This window comes from Monomorium pharaonis, chromosome 1 (assembly GCF_013373865.1).
Source record: "Monomorium pharaonis isolate MP-MQ-018 chromosome 1, ASM1337386v2, whole genome shotgun sequence".
NCBI classification, from domain to species: Eukaryota; Metazoa; Arthropoda; class Insecta; order Hymenoptera; family Formicidae; genus Monomorium; species Monomorium pharaonis.
Window position 1 is genome coordinate 20,014,995 of NC_050467.1, and position 16,739 is coordinate 20,031,733.

At 42.2% G+C, this 16,739-nt stretch overlaps 1 protein-coding gene across 2 annotated transcripts in view; it reads left to right on the forward strand.

Annotated features, from left to right (window-relative positions):
* Positions 1–669: 669 nt before the first annotated feature.
* The window catches only part of LOC105839408 (fibroblast growth factor 17), a 120,266-nt gene continuing 104,196 nt past the window's right edge, over positions 670–16,739 (forward strand). Inside the window, exon 1 of one of the 2 annotated variants that reach the window (XM_036294092.1) lies at positions 670–4,991. In XM_036294092.1, the coding sequence (XP_036149985.1) occupies positions 4,930–4,991 (62 nt within the window). In that variant the 5' untranslated portion in view covers positions 670–4,929. Of the gene's footprint in view, positions 4,992–10,059; positions 10,735–16,739 lie in introns of those variants that run through there. The other variant, XM_012685697.3, reaches the window with a different exon arrangement.

Genomic DNA, 16,739 nt, shown 5'->3' on the forward strand with positions numbered 1-16,739 from the left:
CATCCCGTCTCTCTGTGTTTCTCTTTCTCAAGCCGACACGCCGACATTTAATTAGAAAAGGAATCGCGTGAATGCGCGGTATCGAAGCAAATCGTTGCGCCATAAACAAATAACGAAACTCGGTGCGCAGCTCGAAGAGCGGACAGAACCGGTCTTTCAAAGAACCGAAAATTTCACCTGCCGGCTCTAGATGCAAAATCTGTATCTCGTTCGTCTTTAATGTGCTGCTCCGCGTTCCGAAGTAAATCTATGGCCTGCTTCTGGCGATTACGGTATTCGTAGACGCAAGAATTGCAAATAAATCGCCGGAGGATTCTATTTCTATTCTATGTCGGAACGATGCAGATGAATAAGACGGTACACACCCTCTCATATGTGTCAAGAGGGTTGCAAGTCGATTTGAATACGAGTCTGCTAGAACAATAGCATTAACGTACAGTTGCGAAACGAAGATACGCCTCCATTTGTTAGTCGTGGCTTGAGTCCGTGTCGAGATTCTTTCTGGATACACGTACATGAATGAAACTAAGTAAGGATATTAAAATATAAAATAATTATTTTTCGAAATTATTGCGAAACTCTTATTTTTATGTTACAGATTCACGTAACTGCAACACAGTCTACAGCTCCGCCGTTGCGCATCGTATCGGTGAGTGAATAAATCAATTTTTATTTTAAATTGAACTCATGAATATATGCATATGTGACAATTGTATCAGACATGTAAAGAAAATGTATATTAAAAAAAAGATCTAAGGAAAGAAGGATGAAAAATCTTTCTAAAATGGATATGTCATAGATCTAGTACTTTAAAATAAATAAACTAGAGCGGATTAATGAAGTATTAACTTATGAAATATATGCAGTCATTATATGTTGATATATACAAGAAAAAAATTATTTAAAAATTCCTTCAATCTCTAGACAATTGCATACATTAAAAAAATAATGAGAAACATTTTTTTAAAGTAGAAAATTTTTATTAAATTTTAATTTCATTATTTTTTTTCTCACATAGAGACGATGAAGAACGAAACACAAAATGTTCCATGAATATAAATAAAAAGAACAGGAAATATTTTATATAGATTATATTTTATTAAATCTATTAACGAAACGTACTAGTGATTGATAATTACATTTGTTCTTATAATAGACAAATATTTGTAACTTTTGATCTGATACAATATGTCCATATATGTATAGTGATAATTTATACAAATTTACATTATCCGACTTTGTGTCATTTGTGAAACAAAGTGATAATTTACTTACGACTCAAATTACCGTGAGTTCATTGAAAGCTTCACAGAAAAGAAAAACGACGGAGAATACTATTTATACCACTGACTATGATTTTTTTCTGTCGTATGCGTCAGATACGTCTAAATCAAAACAACCGCTGACGTATCTATACGTCACGCGCGGAGTATCGACGCGTGTCCGCGAATACGTGAAATTTTTGCGTAAGAGCCATTACACGTGCGTACGGCCGCAGGCAGACGCCAGTCTGCGCCAAAAATAACGCTCATTGATTTAGCGTTCTGAATGAACGAGCTTACGACGTAGAATGAGACAGCGAGCTCGTTGAGAAAGGGGTGCCGTTATATATTACCGTCGAAGAGAATGGCACAATATCCAGGAACGTGGAAGCTTCTTCTTTCTTCGAATACTTCTAACGTATATACGCTCCGGAATAGATGGCGGACGTAGAATGCTATACCGCCTACGTACCACGGTTAATATCACCCTCGACTCTCGTGTCCGATTTTGACCATAAATAATCTAAATATTCCGCCAAGCCGCAACGACCGATAGAGCCAGCTCCTGCTTTATTATCCGTTCATACGCGAGATAGCGCCGAATGGCTTTAATCGACAATATAGATGCTGCGCTCGGTTAGACGGCTTCTGTGTCGTCATTTGCTCGAACAAAGATTTTCGCGTGCATCACGATTGCAGATAGGTTTGCGAATAGGAGCGCGAGGTGAGCATTTATTTTCTCGTGTTTTTGTTCCTTTTTTTTTTTTTGACGTTGCGTTGACGCCGCCGTCTCGAGATTCGACGGTCGTTCGCATATCGCGATGACAGATTGCATTCTCCTTTTATTGCTCATTTGCACATAAAGAGTCTTTCATCTCTGTAATTTGCGATGAATAACTTCGACATTGACGTCCATTTCGGCCAGATAGCGAGTTTGCGGCGTCTAGAGTTGAGTGCAAAGTTGAAGCATTTTCCGGCTATTGTTTGCTTTTCTACCTCAATCGTTCATTTGTAAAGCTCGCACTTGACATTCCATCTGGAATACAAGGGTTAGAGAAACGCCGTGGCGTAATCGCCTTGAAAATGACGCCGTTGCATTGCCGTCGCGCCACGACGTTGTACAGGATTTTTCAAATATGGTTTTCTGTGTTCTATGCTACTTTGTCACGGTATCATCCGTTTATTGCGCGAGAAAAAAATTAAAAAAGGAATTAAATTAAATTTGAATTTAATGATTGAATTGATTTTAATAATCGTTCATAGAAAGTAAGATTATTCCGTGCGAAAAACTTTATAATAAAAATTAGAAAAATTATAATTATTACTATAGTGGTTTGTACATATAACCATATAAATATAAACGAATGAAAGATAAAGGGTGTATGTCGCATTATTACGTAAAAAAAAGTAATCGAATATTCCGAGAATATGCAGTTTTGTTCTGTCACAATTAATTTTCTCATGTAGAGAATGTGCATTTTATTTTAGGTAGAGATGTATTTGAGGTTTCTCATATTGGTAGAAATTCTAGAAACCCTAGAAGTCCGATAATTTTTTTCTGCTGGATCCCAAAATGGCATTTGAAGCGTGCTGTACAATCACTGTTATTATTTGCAGCTACATGCCTCTCGCGCTGTACGTGCGTGAGGCAAACGTAGAACCCCATGCGTCTCCAAGTTTATTTTATGCTTACTACGCTTGAGCCTGCCTCAACACTACCTTCTCTTGTTGCTCCTATACCTCTCTTTTGCCGTTCGTATAATGAAACGGTAATTCCTCGTCGCACGTGGCTGATTTCTTTACGAAGACGACGTTAGTAGTGGCTCAAGAGTGTCGTTTAAACCGCCGAAGAACATGCCCGCGACACGTTCATTGCCTGGGTGGAACATCCGATTTTATTTACTATCCGTTAATATAATTCCATTGATACAATTGCGTAATCAATTTGTGAAACGTGAAATATATACAGCAAATGTGTTAAGCGACTTTAGTTCGAGAAATTTTCAGCATTATTTTCGCGTCACGTTGGTTTTTGCGCGGTAATGACGTTGTCAAAATTGTCCCGCGTCTCGATTTGTCGTTTTGCGTCTCGCGCGCGGAGCGTGTACGACGATAAAAATGCGTCGACGAAAATGATATCGATCAGTGACATTTGCCGTGGTCCAAGGTTAAAAGGCCATCGTGAAAAAGCTGGTATCGGTGAAGGAAGCATTAACGAGGAGCGGCGGATTAATTGCGGAGACGAGAGAGCGAGAAGCGCGGTCTCTTGCTCGTGAAATTTCCTTTTATATTTTTCGGCGCTCGGTCGAAGTTAATGGGAGCCTGGGGATACAGGGACACCGTTGACGTCATTCAGTGCTCGCAACGCTCACCACTACAACGCTAATCGGACCGCATCTCTCGCGAGATGCACTACGACGACTTTTCTCGAGTTAGTCGATAGCTCCCCCCCGGCAGCATGAAAACAGGACGGGAAATTAGCTGCGGTTTCTAAATTCTACTCGACGCACGTCACGGATCATCGGTGATCGTCGATAGTGCGCGTAGGTCGGGACACTGACGGATTCGTTGGGTATCCGCAAAAGCCACGAAAATGCGCAAGAAGCTTCGCGAGCAAGAAAATTCTGATCGGAACCGGGATCCTTTGCGCGACGAAACAGCAGCATAAAAGAACGCAAACTCTACGTGCGTCAGTCACATAAATTAAAAATTTCTCGTGACCAAATATTTTGTCGTAACGCGCAAACGGATCTGCGCTTCTGCGACTCGAACGACGCTATTTGTTTCGCTGCTCCGAGTCGAGTTCATCGCAGTTTCAGCCGACGTACCGCGAATCGAATGCAAATATTACATATATAATATACATGACTTACCACATAGCGATTATCATTATTTGCAATCGATCGGGATTATTGCTCTGCATAATGCCAGATATAAAGAATTAAGGTAATAAATGTGCGTATACGTAAAGTGTAACGCGGTGGTTAACGGCGCGGTTCGGTTATGGCGACGACACGACGATTTTGTTTTTCCACCGAAACGGGACGACCGTAGGAATGGATTTTTGCGTGGTCGCGTCCCAGACTACCGTCTACTTACGTGGGTAGATATAGAGTCAGCAACGCCCACGTCGTCGCCGGGTTGCTGCTGCCGCTGCTGCTGCTGCTCCTCTGCTCAGCTACGCTCCGCTCTGCTGCTGGCGTTGCCGGCGAGGGTGGCCGCCGTCACCGCCGCCACCGCGCGAAAATGTCAGACTAGCCGGCTGATACGTTACACCCACGCCCCGGAAAGTGGGGCAAAGTCGATTCATTCATCCACTGATTCATAAGTGTGGGCGTAAGAACGTAAGGGTTGCGCGGGGCTGCTGGCGCACCCCCGTCCTCCCTCGTTTTGTGTACAACGGAGATCCTTCCCCCTATCACGGGCGGGATAAAACGTTAAGATTCTTTCGAGATGCCCTCTTACCCGCATCCACCGTCGTCCTACCGACTACGTCTTCCGCGACCTTCTTAGCGAGCTTTCAAGCTCCCCTTCGACGTATGTTCCCGGGAGTGAAAATCGCGTCGCGCATCGCAACGAGTTTGTTCCCGCGAAAATACCATCGTGTGTATGTGTGCGTGTGTGCGCGCGTGTGTGTTCAGAGAATTATACAAATCGCTGTGAGAGTATGTTTAACCACGTGATAAACCGATACAGGATGTCGACTTTTCTCTACGTCTTACTGCTTAGGTAAGTTTCTGAACGCGAGAGAGCTCTTGCTTTTTAAGAAACGTTTTATGCGCGACCTAGTGTAACGCGGAGTGCGATTGCACCAGCATATGCAACTTCGGAATAGCGTAAACACGTGCTTTAAGAACACGAAAGCATGCAAATATAATCATTAATGGAGATTTCGCAAACATTAACAATGAATTGCACGTTGAACTGTCCAGAATATTTTTTTTTTAATATTTTTTTTATTTCGAATAAAATTATATAGAACTCGAAATTCTATATTAAACTAATGTACTTAAATTTGCAGCGTGCAGATAACCAGAATTTTATATTCATGCGGTACTATTATGTAAAGTAAACATTGGCTCGCGGCGTCATATTATGTTAACGTTAGAAATGAAACCGCGTCGATTTATCTGGGAAGAATTTCTCTTCTGACGTAAATCCTCTGCGCGATGCATATATGTATGTGTTTCCTTATAACATCTCTGATATTTTCATTAAAGCAGAACTACGCGATTTCTACGAGTAAACTTAACGTTCGCCAATACGTTGTTTATTCGAATCTAAATTGAAAGTTATAAAATACCTAATACGTCGAATGTTATTTATATAAAAATGTGACGACACTGCATAATGGATCAATGGGAAACAAGAGAGGGTGATAATGTGGCCGCTCTAAAATAGATTTTAAATATTGATTTTGTTTAAAAAAAAAAACGCAGTGTTTTATTATATCATTTTTAGTCAAAATAATGTACGTACACATGAATCTTTAGTACATAAACTGCAGGTTTGAAGTAATCACTAAAATTTCTCATCCAGTAACGGAGATGTTACAGGTGACATACTAATATCTGCAAGAGCCATAATACCATCTTTTTCTTCTATTAACTTTTATAATTATGATGACTTTTAAAAACACAATAAGTGCAGCGCTTGATTTTATTCGATGACAATTAACTCGGTTGCTGAAAGTTTCTTTTTAAGAGCACAGCGTAAGTGAAGACCTTCCATATGTATATCTGGGAATCACACGTATATTTATTCTTCCATCACTACACCAAGGCTTCCACCCGCCGACCTCCCGGCTTCTAAAACCACTGTCCGCATATTCTATACATTGCTAAACACAATGCACCGTCTGCTATTTCTGGCTGTGCGCCATTGTCGATAACCTTTGCATTGTCGAGCCGATGATGGGAGTACCGCGATAGGAATACCGTCTGCGGAGTAGCGCCAGTGTCCGCCGTCTGTCGTTGGCGATTCGTGAAATTGGTCGAATCTCGACAATAGTTTTTCGGCATTGCTGAAGGTCAGAGGTCACCTGAGAAAGGTCACAGAAGCTGGACACTGGACAATACAAATGAGATTTAAATGAATGTATCGAAAAGTAATTTATCTATGGCAGCTAGAGCTGATTTCATGTATTACTATTACTGTGCATCCTTGTATAGTATCCAGTGTGACAAGCGTTACTTTGATAGATAGGGCAGATTATGAGAAGATAATTTGTATATATTTTGCTCTTCTTTATTATGCAATTCCGTCAAAGTAAATATCTGTGTAAAAATTTATTGGTATAATTATTTGTTTATAAAAATATAAGAATGCGACGTACATCCCTTAATTTTTTAAACCAATATCAGTAGATATTCAAATGTCAAGGGCAAATAATGTTATGTATTGGAACGAGCATGTGCTCCAGAAAATAGCAGCACAGTGACCGTAAGAATTTCGCAGAATAAGCAACGCAAAGATGCTGTATGAATTTCGGTTTTTAAAACCATCGTATATCAACAAATTGGTAGCCTAATTCAAAGAACGGATGATGCCAGCTTTCATGTCATTTGTTTTTCGCTGTTATTCATACATACGGCCTAAATCTTCAAGGAAAAGTAAAAGAAGACAAAATGTGATGAGAAAAACGAATAAGCCGCCCGCCTACGTTTTTTTTCGTAGTTTTTTTGTTCCCAGCTGGCGCCCTTGTAAAATTAGAATTTGGCGATCAAAAATAGAATGCTGATCACAATAGAGCGGAAACTAAAGAAAAAATTAATAGAAATTTTCATACATTCTTGGATATATCACGCGATATTCTTCAACACAACATAAAACTAATTATTTAATAAAGAAGTATTTAATAAAGAAGAAAAGCGATCGAGAAAATATAAGCTGTAACGAATTGATTTTTAAAATCTATCTAGACGTATAAATAATTAATATACACAGACATATTATATATAATTTTATTATAGCTGCAGTACTTCTATATCTGACTCTACGCAGTTTAAGATGCAAAATAATTTTTTTAATTTTTATTTTTAAAATTAAATATCCTTTTTTCACACTTTGAATACGGTCACTGGTCATTTTTTATATAGCAAAAAGTGAATTACTTTAAATAACTCGTAGTCGGAAAACGGATGAAACTTTTGGAGGGAAAACTTGTAGAAACTTGTAGCTGGGATGTTTTGATGTCACGGGCTTTATCTGAAAATCTTTTAAACCTATTCTCCACGGCTCTATAAAGCGGCACTAAAAAAGACGGCATTATAACTGACATTCATGTAATTTTAACGGGATGAAGATACTTGTAAGGGATTTTATTTGAGGAGTCGGTTGCACCGGCTACGTTTCTTACCAGTCGTTTATTCGTTTATGATGTATCCCTCTATCTTTCGTATTATATATCATCTTGTTATAAGTTTTTTCATTCTTAATTGTGTTCACGAATATGAAGCGGTTTATATTGATATTATGTTTGACATAAACTCTGTTCGAGGCTTCATTCGAGGGTCTCTTCAAACTTTAATCAGTGTTCGAATGCTGCATCAAATTCTTAAATTATTTGCATTTACTTCAAGCAATAACTTTGTTACGTAATGTACATCTCGATTGAAGGTACAAGCGTGCATCTGCAATTCTGCAGTGTGTGGTCGATTTAATTTATCGACTAAATCATCCGCTGTCATCGATTTATGTAACATGCAGTGGTCAGTGACCGTTTATTACGCAATCGATGTCTATACATTGCAACAAATACATTGCAACAATAAATCGGTGATAAAGCATGAGAATGAAAAGATGTAATTTTTCATATATTTTTAATTATTTATTTACTAATATATAACAATTTTAAATCTACGTATCTTTAGTTGTTTTATCATACATTTTCCCCAATTATATCAAGTACATAGATTTTAACGTATGTTTAGAATACTTTCAGTTTCGGAGGATTTTTGTCCATGGAACAAAGACCATTTTGTCTAAAATCTCGTGTTAAACTTGGTGAGTGTACCTTAAACGTTCATTGCGCCTATCTTGCGCACGGGTCTTGACCCTCGATATCGGCAATCGAGTTTGGCGATTGCCCAAATCGATTTACGGATGTAGAGCGCCCGCCCAGTGAGCCGCAGGCATAAAAAGGATGTTTTAGACGAGAAGAATGAACGATTACGTAAGCAAGCTTCGCGCTATACCAAACGATTTAATCTGTGACTGATGCATAATTTTGTGAATGTTCCGATGACAAAATTACATTAATAAGCCTTAACGAATTACTGCTGCACGCAATTGTTAAAACTGACATCATTAATTGTATCGTAAAAAAATATTAGAATGCCATATCATTGCCACAATTATCCCATCTTTGTCTACCCCTTTTATCTTGAAATTAGTCTGGTGGCGCGCATGACGGTTCTATTTCTACCCCGCGTTCCAACAAGGCTTTCCGCTACGGGACGCGAGAGAGAGAGAGAGAAAGACGCCGGAGGTGTTGGCTGATCGCGAGTAGTAAAGCCGCAAGACAACACTTAAACGCACGCCCCGCGGAGACGCACGCGTGAGATATGTACGCGTAATGTAACACGATAATATGAGTTTCGGAGTAATTGTTTACGCGTGCCAAGTGAGTTATTTGGCGCGTGGCCACGCGGGGGACGGCACCCACGTGGTCGGCCGACTGCCCGCGGGATTTTCCCTCTCTTTCACGCCTCCGTACCTCTTCGATGGCTTTTTCTTCTTCGTTCCGCGCTCTCTCGTGCCACGGCTCGCGCGCACGCAACAAAGAAACATCCTCCGAAGTAATGTGGGCCCACGAAGGGCAACAAAGCGCTTTCTGCTACGTCCCTTTGACTTTATGGCTTTATTCCGCGAAACTATTATTACTCCTACAAAGTTAAGAGAAACGTTAAAAGCAGCTCTGTTAAGTTATGACATTTTCCTACGGTAAATGTAACTTGAAATCTTGCCCCGCACACTTGACATAATCTTGACATAATAAAGTTTTACGATAAGATCTATTAATATTTTTTTATATGACTGATCCGCATACGTTTAATGATATCGCTAACATATTTACTTTATTGGAACACATTCGAGAAAGAATGTTCAATATTGTGCAATTTTATATGTGACTCGTGGTCGTAAATCCGCCGGCTAAATTTAACTCTCAATGGACGTTTATCGGATCACAGTGAAACTGAAAACAACAATCACTTATAGGAAGACTGTTACGTTTCCACTACATTTTTACGATTAATGCAACAATCGATTGTATTAGCGTCAGGGCAAGGCACCCCTCAGTTTTCTCGCTCAAACTCGTTATCGATGCAAGACTTTATAGCGTAACGAAGTCGCGATTCTGGAATGCCGCGGCCGGAAGTTCGTCTCACCCTTCAGCGTCAGGCGCGATCGAATCGAAGTCATTCCGAAATATCGAGGATGCTAGAAATGGAAGAAGCAGACAAGAGGAAGGAGAAAGAGATGTCGTGGGTGGATGCCTCCTCTGCGTGAAGGAGCCGAAATCGTCCTTCGGGTGGCGGCGGCGATGGCAACGACGACGACATCGACGACGACGACGACGACAAAGACGACGACGACGACGACGAAGACGAAGACGACGACGAAGACGACGACGACGACGACGACGTCGTCGGCGGCGATGCCGGTGGTGGTAGTGGTGGTGGCAGTGTTGCAAGTGGGGGTACGAAATAAGGGTAGTTTGCGGGGGCGAGGGCGGTGGTTCGTCAGTTTCCGGGTTGTTCCGGAGTGAGTGAGGGCGTCGTGGGGCGCCACGGGGGGTGGGCGGGCAGGAGCCACGGGCCACGACACGACGAGGCGTCGCGACGTCAGTAGAGCGCCGCGCTATCGACCACCGCCACGAGACACTGTCGTCGTCGTCGTCGTCGCCGTCGCCGTCGCCGCCGCCGTCGTCGTCGTCGTCGTCGTCGCCGCCGCCGTCATTCACGTTCTCGTCGTCATTGTCGTCATCGTCATCATCGTCTTCCACTGTCCGCTTCCTCCGATAATTCCGGCAGTATCTCCACGCGGTGGTTTATTTTATCGGCAATTCGCGGCGCGAAAATAGCGATCACGGATAAACGGTGTCCCGAACGAAGAAGAAAAAGAAAAGGCAAGAAGGAAGAGGAGAAGAAGAAGGAGGATTACACTGGCGTGGATCTCGACGAGACCGCGAAATTGTGAGGTACCGCAAGATCGTGAGGTCGGTTCAGTTTTTGGTGACGATCGTGACACCGAACGCCACGAGGATCGTACGACGGCGCGGCGCACGCACGCGTGTGATTCGCACGCGTGACCGTCGCGAGGTGGCCGTCGCGTCAAGATCGTGCGAGGACATTGCGTGCGTGCGTGGATGCGTACCCGAAGCTTCGTCGTCTGAGCAGCACGAGCCACCCCGTGCGAGACCCGATGACTGTCCATCCAGGGACCACGGGACACACATGTTCGTTATAAGGTCAGTGTACGAGTCGCGCCGCCTGTAACGTGTGCGCTTCTTTTCTCTTTTTCCCCACGATGGAATCTCCCGCCGAAAGGCTCGTTCTTGAATCTGAGTTCTTCTCAATATCGCATAAAGGCATAAAGGATCCACGAGTCGTTTGCGCTTTGGGAACTCTGCGGTCAACGATGAGATTTACCTAAACGGGAACGTGCGAGAGTTTCATCCTCGCGCGAGGGATTTTTGGTAGCTTTGTGAAAAAAGTCAGACACGTTGTTATCTTCGCAGAATCCTTTCACGGTTTCAAAAGTGGAAAATAACGCGGAAATGTGGAAATTACGCGCACCGGTTCTCCTCGCGCGCGGCAAGTTTGTCGTTTATCGGCTTCCACGGAATGCGGATTTATTTTAGTTGACCTTTAGAATTTCCGAATAAGTGCGTTAAGGCGAACGGATATGTCGATAATCAGGGTCTCTCAAGACCGCCCCCGCGACACCGCTTCTCGTATTCTCTCGCATTTGCGAGGAGGAAGCCGCGGAATCAATGTCGCGCGCGCAGATTTATCGCCTCCGGTTTCGTTCCGCTACATTCTCGCCGGAGAGCGTTCTTGAAATCGCGACGATGAAATCCATTTCTAATCGGGACGCGGACGCGCGACCGTCTCTCCCCTCGCTCCATTTCGAACCGGCGACTGTCGCGAGGGGACGAGAAGAGGGTGAGAATTTGTTCATGGCTAGACGACCCGACCACTTCGCTCAAGGCTAGATTAAAGGGATAGATCCGTTTCTTTCTTTTTGAGCTCTTCCGTCCTCGCGCGCGCACACATCTTTTCCTTCCAAATTTCAGTAATCTCTTTACTTTTCGCGCAATCACCCAGCCGATTTGTTAATGTTGTGCGCGCGAAATGCACAGCATTTACGAAATATTGCCTGACGTTTCGTTTAAGTTGAGTCGCATAGGAAAATTGTACGAATGCATTAACGCGATTGAGCATATTGTTCAAGCGCCGAAAATGCGAGAGGTAAGATTGGAGTTGCGCATCGATTGAAAAGTAGAAGTAGCAGAGGAACTAAATAACAAATATACATATGAAATTATATCGTATATTCATCTATATTATCATTTTATTACGTAACTGATCTAATGAAGAAAAATTTCTTTTTAAATCTTGCAATACTTTATTTCGCAAGAATGATTATAGCATTTTTTCCGAAGTACACTCGGATTATCAATTTTATATTTTCATTGCTGCTGTGTAGCTTGAATTGCTTAAGCTTTTAAGCGATACATTTATGATATTATGCATTGCTTTTATATATATATATATGTATGTATGTATCGACTAGCTGATTGCGCGGATTGTGGGATAATGTGTGATCTCGAAGAATTTCATTATACTTTTTAGTAAAATTTAGTGTATTAATATATATATACTAAATTTTACTAAAAAGTATAGTGAAATTCTTCGAGATCACACATTATCCCACAATTACCAAATTTTGAGGATAAATTTTAAGAGAAAATTTTCTCCATATATATATATATATACATATATACTTCTCATCATATAATATATTACTCGTTCATTTGAATCATATGTACGTACATAAACTCTCAAATGTTTGTTACGAGATACATGCGTATCAATTAAGTTTCATGTTTTGTGCTCGATTTAAATGGAATACGTACGATTTCTAAAGTTCCAACCTCTAAGTGAGATATCGCATATTTGCGTGTATGATTTCGCATTGTGCCGTCGATGAATTTCGTTCAGGACTGCCGGAAGAAGCAACGAACCCTCGCGGTCCGCGTCCGTACGCGCAGTGATGGCCCTTACGCCTCGCGAAGCCTCGTCAAAAGCGAAACCCTCCACGATATTTCCGAGTCAACGGCATTCTCTCGCTTGCCCTTCGTACGGCTGTGCCCCCCGGCTGTACAAAAGCCCACGATAGACTCGACATCAAGGGGACGATTTCCAAAGGAATTCGCGATTAACGCGTCATCGCCCCATTGCGCATCAATCTGCTTCCGTTTGTCGACCCGCGGACGACGCTCGCATTCAGTGGTGGTGGAAACAAACATCCGTACCCCCACGGGTTGTCTGCGATTTCCTCCCGGTCGTGCGTCTTCCCGGGAAAATGGCGCCGGATTGATCGGGCTTATCGCTCTCAGGAACTGAGTATGATGCAACGTTTCGTTCTTTTTTTTAAGACTTTTCTTAATGCTGACTCACTTACATCGTAAGATATAAAGATTCATAGAATACCGCAGTAGTTTGAACAAGAAATGTGCTACGAACTGTAAATAATTAAGTAATATAAAATTTTATTTAGTAATTTTAGCAGGTACTTAATTTTCTTTCCTTTTTACGTATACACGAATAAGCATAAATTATTGCAAGCAACACGCTTACTTTTACTGGTATTTTAATTCTGTAGCATTTTAAACTTTATTAATTTCTTGAGTAAGCATACGTAAATGGTGGTTTCGAAGACACAAAATTTAGTTGAAATTTAGAACAACAGTAACATAATTTTTTACGAGCAATTATTGTTTAGGATTTGTAACACAATAGAACGACGAAGGGATGAAGTATAGACCGAAATAAAAAACAGCTTTCTATTTCTCTTCTATAAATTACGAATCTTGTTTCAACGATAGAATCTTGTTTTATTCTGCTGTTAATGATATTAGAAACAGATACATTTACCCCCATTGGTGTAATCTAAATTAAAAGGATGCCGAACCTGCCAAACTTGAAAGGGTGCCAGTACTTACGGTCTCTGGGTTAGCGAACTGGGATATATACCTTGGCCCTCGCGTATATTACAGGGTCGAACTAGTTTAGCGAGTTTGGACGCGGCCGAAAACGTGCGAGGAGGGTGAATCTTTCATCGTTGAATTTCAAATCCACGTATCCCACGGGAGGAATTGGCGCCGGTCCAATCGCGATTCGATGCTTACCTGCTCATGGTCCTCTTGTTTCCTTCGTTCATTCTTTTTTCTCGTGTTACCGTTTTGTCGTGACTAAGCGATGCACAAAAGCAGGTCATGAAACTTTCCGCTGATCATATCTCAAGAAAGTTAAACGAGTCGTTATAAAAAAAATTGAATGTAATAATGTTGAATTTATTATTCTGATAAGGCACTTTTACATGATTTCTCTATTAAAAAGTTCGCAACGAAAATAATAAAAATTGGACAACCGCCGAAAGGGAGAACCGCAAGTTGAAGATAAATTTCACAATCAATTTATGAAAAAAAAAAAAAAAAGAAAGAAGAATTCCCAGTCGCGTTGCTTTCAATTCCAATTTTCAGATTCACTTTGCGAATTATGAGTCGTTTTTCTTCCGCCTTTGGACAGGTCTTAGCTGTAGGATTTCGCAAGTGGTCGGAGCCTTGACTCAGTCACCCTGAAGTCTCAAGTGTCACCGAGTCCGTGCCTCCGCATACGGCGCACTGCTTATCACGGCGCGCCGCAGAATAACGCACGTCTCTCGAGCGTGTCACATCCTTGCGAGTACCAGGGAGACAGGTTGCATTGTCGCGGCCTATTGTCGTCACGGTACGGACTTTGCGGGTCGTTACTCCACCTCTACCGCCGTAAATACTCGGTGATCGCCGTTCGCACGAGGCCAACTTGCCGAAATGTTTGGCCGTCGTTGTTGCGACACCCCCGGCAACGAAAGGCTGCATTTTTTTACGGAGATTGACGTTTACGGGACGTGGCCGTGGGTTATTTATCCGCGGCGGCAGCGCGATACGCAGAAGCGTGTACGTGGCTCCTCTCAAGGCGGCGAATTTGACCCTAGTTTAGCGAGGTTTTACGCTCTCGCGCGCTGAGAGAGTAATTTGCATAACGTCCAAGCGCGACCGTTCCCGCGCGCGGGCCCGCCGGACCGATCGCGGATGAATTTACGCATCTCCTTACGATCCGCGCGGGTATTAATGGCGCTAAATGCTTTCGTACCGGCTTGAACGTCCGGGCCCCAATTAAAGATCTCGAACGAACGGCGGACATCGGAATTTACCTCGGCGTAAATAAACGCGCGGACGGCGTAAAAGACTCGGCGCGTGTCTTGTTTTCCGCGAGTATTTTATCGGCAATAATATAACAAAATAGTAATAGAGCGAGAACGCCGCTCTCACGCTCCTCGTTACGATGACGGCTGCCGTCACCGAAGGACCTATTGCTCCTACGCTCCTCTGTCGCATGCGAATCTCCCTTATTGATTTTTACAACCCGCGGCCGCGTCATAAAAATCGACGAGGAATGTAAAGTGACGTGACGGTGTGCGTGACGATACAGCCCGCGTCACTGACGACAGTAAATTCACCGAATTTAAACGTCGTCGCAGAATTGCGACCCACGAGGTAAATACAAAAAGTATTTCACTCCGCGAATCCTAAAATCGGGTACGTGCAACTTTTTGTAGGTGGAAGATTCCTTGGGGGGGGGGGGGAGGAGAGAGAAGGAATTCATGTGGAATTTACATGCGTCGCGCGTATACGGAGATAAATTATAGAAATTAATAATCGATACGATATATTTTACTTAATTTGATTGCATCAAAGGTCTCGACATGGCCAATTTATCTAGCTTTCTCATCGCTAAATTAAAAAATTGCTAGACTGCTTTTTACGTTTCGACTTTCAATTTATGATTAATAATAAAGTGCATTAACATTTCTGCATTTACATAATTGACAAACCATCAATAAGATTCCATGTATTAGCAGCGCGATTCGATATCACAGTTATTGTAGCTTATTGATCGCAACAATCGGCGGAATGCCGTATCGCCGAGTTTACTCCAGTTAGAAAATTCCCCTGTATATCATCGCCGTCGCGGTGAATGGGGTGCCCTGTACTGTTGTTACGACGGCACGCAAAACTTTGCGAAAAATTCGCACCGATATTGACAAACGTTATCGTGCCCGCGCGTACGTAATTCGTGTATTGCGCGCGGACACCGTCGCGTCGCCGAATTGCGCAACTGCCATTACCATTTTGGTTCGGAAACTTACGACATTTCACGATTTATATATCGCCGCGGTTCTTTCTCTCTCTCTTTCGCGCCGGTATCTGTTTACATTGGCGTTGTTGGCAGCGCGCGCTGTAAATCAGATCCCGACGACTCGCGCGGTCCGGCATTGTTCGGCCGCTGTCGTTCCCGAGGTACACCCGGTAGAAGAGTGTCGCAGGTGCCGTTATACGAGAGACTGCATTCGCACTTTCTCGGCTACGACATTCTGCTTCGCGCTCTCCTCTCCTCCTCCTCCCATCCCCCCCTTCCAATAAAGTCGTTTTATTGCCGCTCATTGAGACGGCCATCGTCTTCCGATTGTTGATCCGTGTTCATCGGAGCTCGTAAAACGATCTTCGTCCTCTTTTTCTTGCTTGGACGCTCGCTTGGACACCGCGAGACTGTGCATCCTCGATATAGTGGTCGTTTCTTTCTGAAGATTATGTATGACGCCGGTTCATTGATGGATGGGCAAATCATAAAATAAAGAGTGGCACGTGCCATCCATACATTTGAATAATACGCAATAACAAAGCATTACAAAAATGCGCCATGAGTTTTAGAATCTGTTTGCTCAATTATCATCCATTTATAACGTACGTATATCAATTTTATGGACGTCGTTCTATTAAAAAAAAAAAAAAAAATATCGTGAAAAATTTTAAATTGCTGAGGGAAATTAGGTAAAACAGAAAATATCTTCAATTTAAAGTTTGTACTTATATTTTTTTACTATAATGTAACTTAAACACTACTTTGACTAATTATGTAATTAAAAACTACATGTAAATTTAACTAATGGTTAATGAGAAGACAAGAATCTTACAAAGTCTCATTTCATAACGTTAATTTAATGCACTCGTCAGTAAAAATTAATAGTAATGGCACATTATCCGTACTAGAATTATTTATTATTCAATTCGCTTTCCTTGATGTAATGCTTTCGCGTACGACATAAAGATAAGCCCTACATTATACGTGATGTTGCATGGACTTG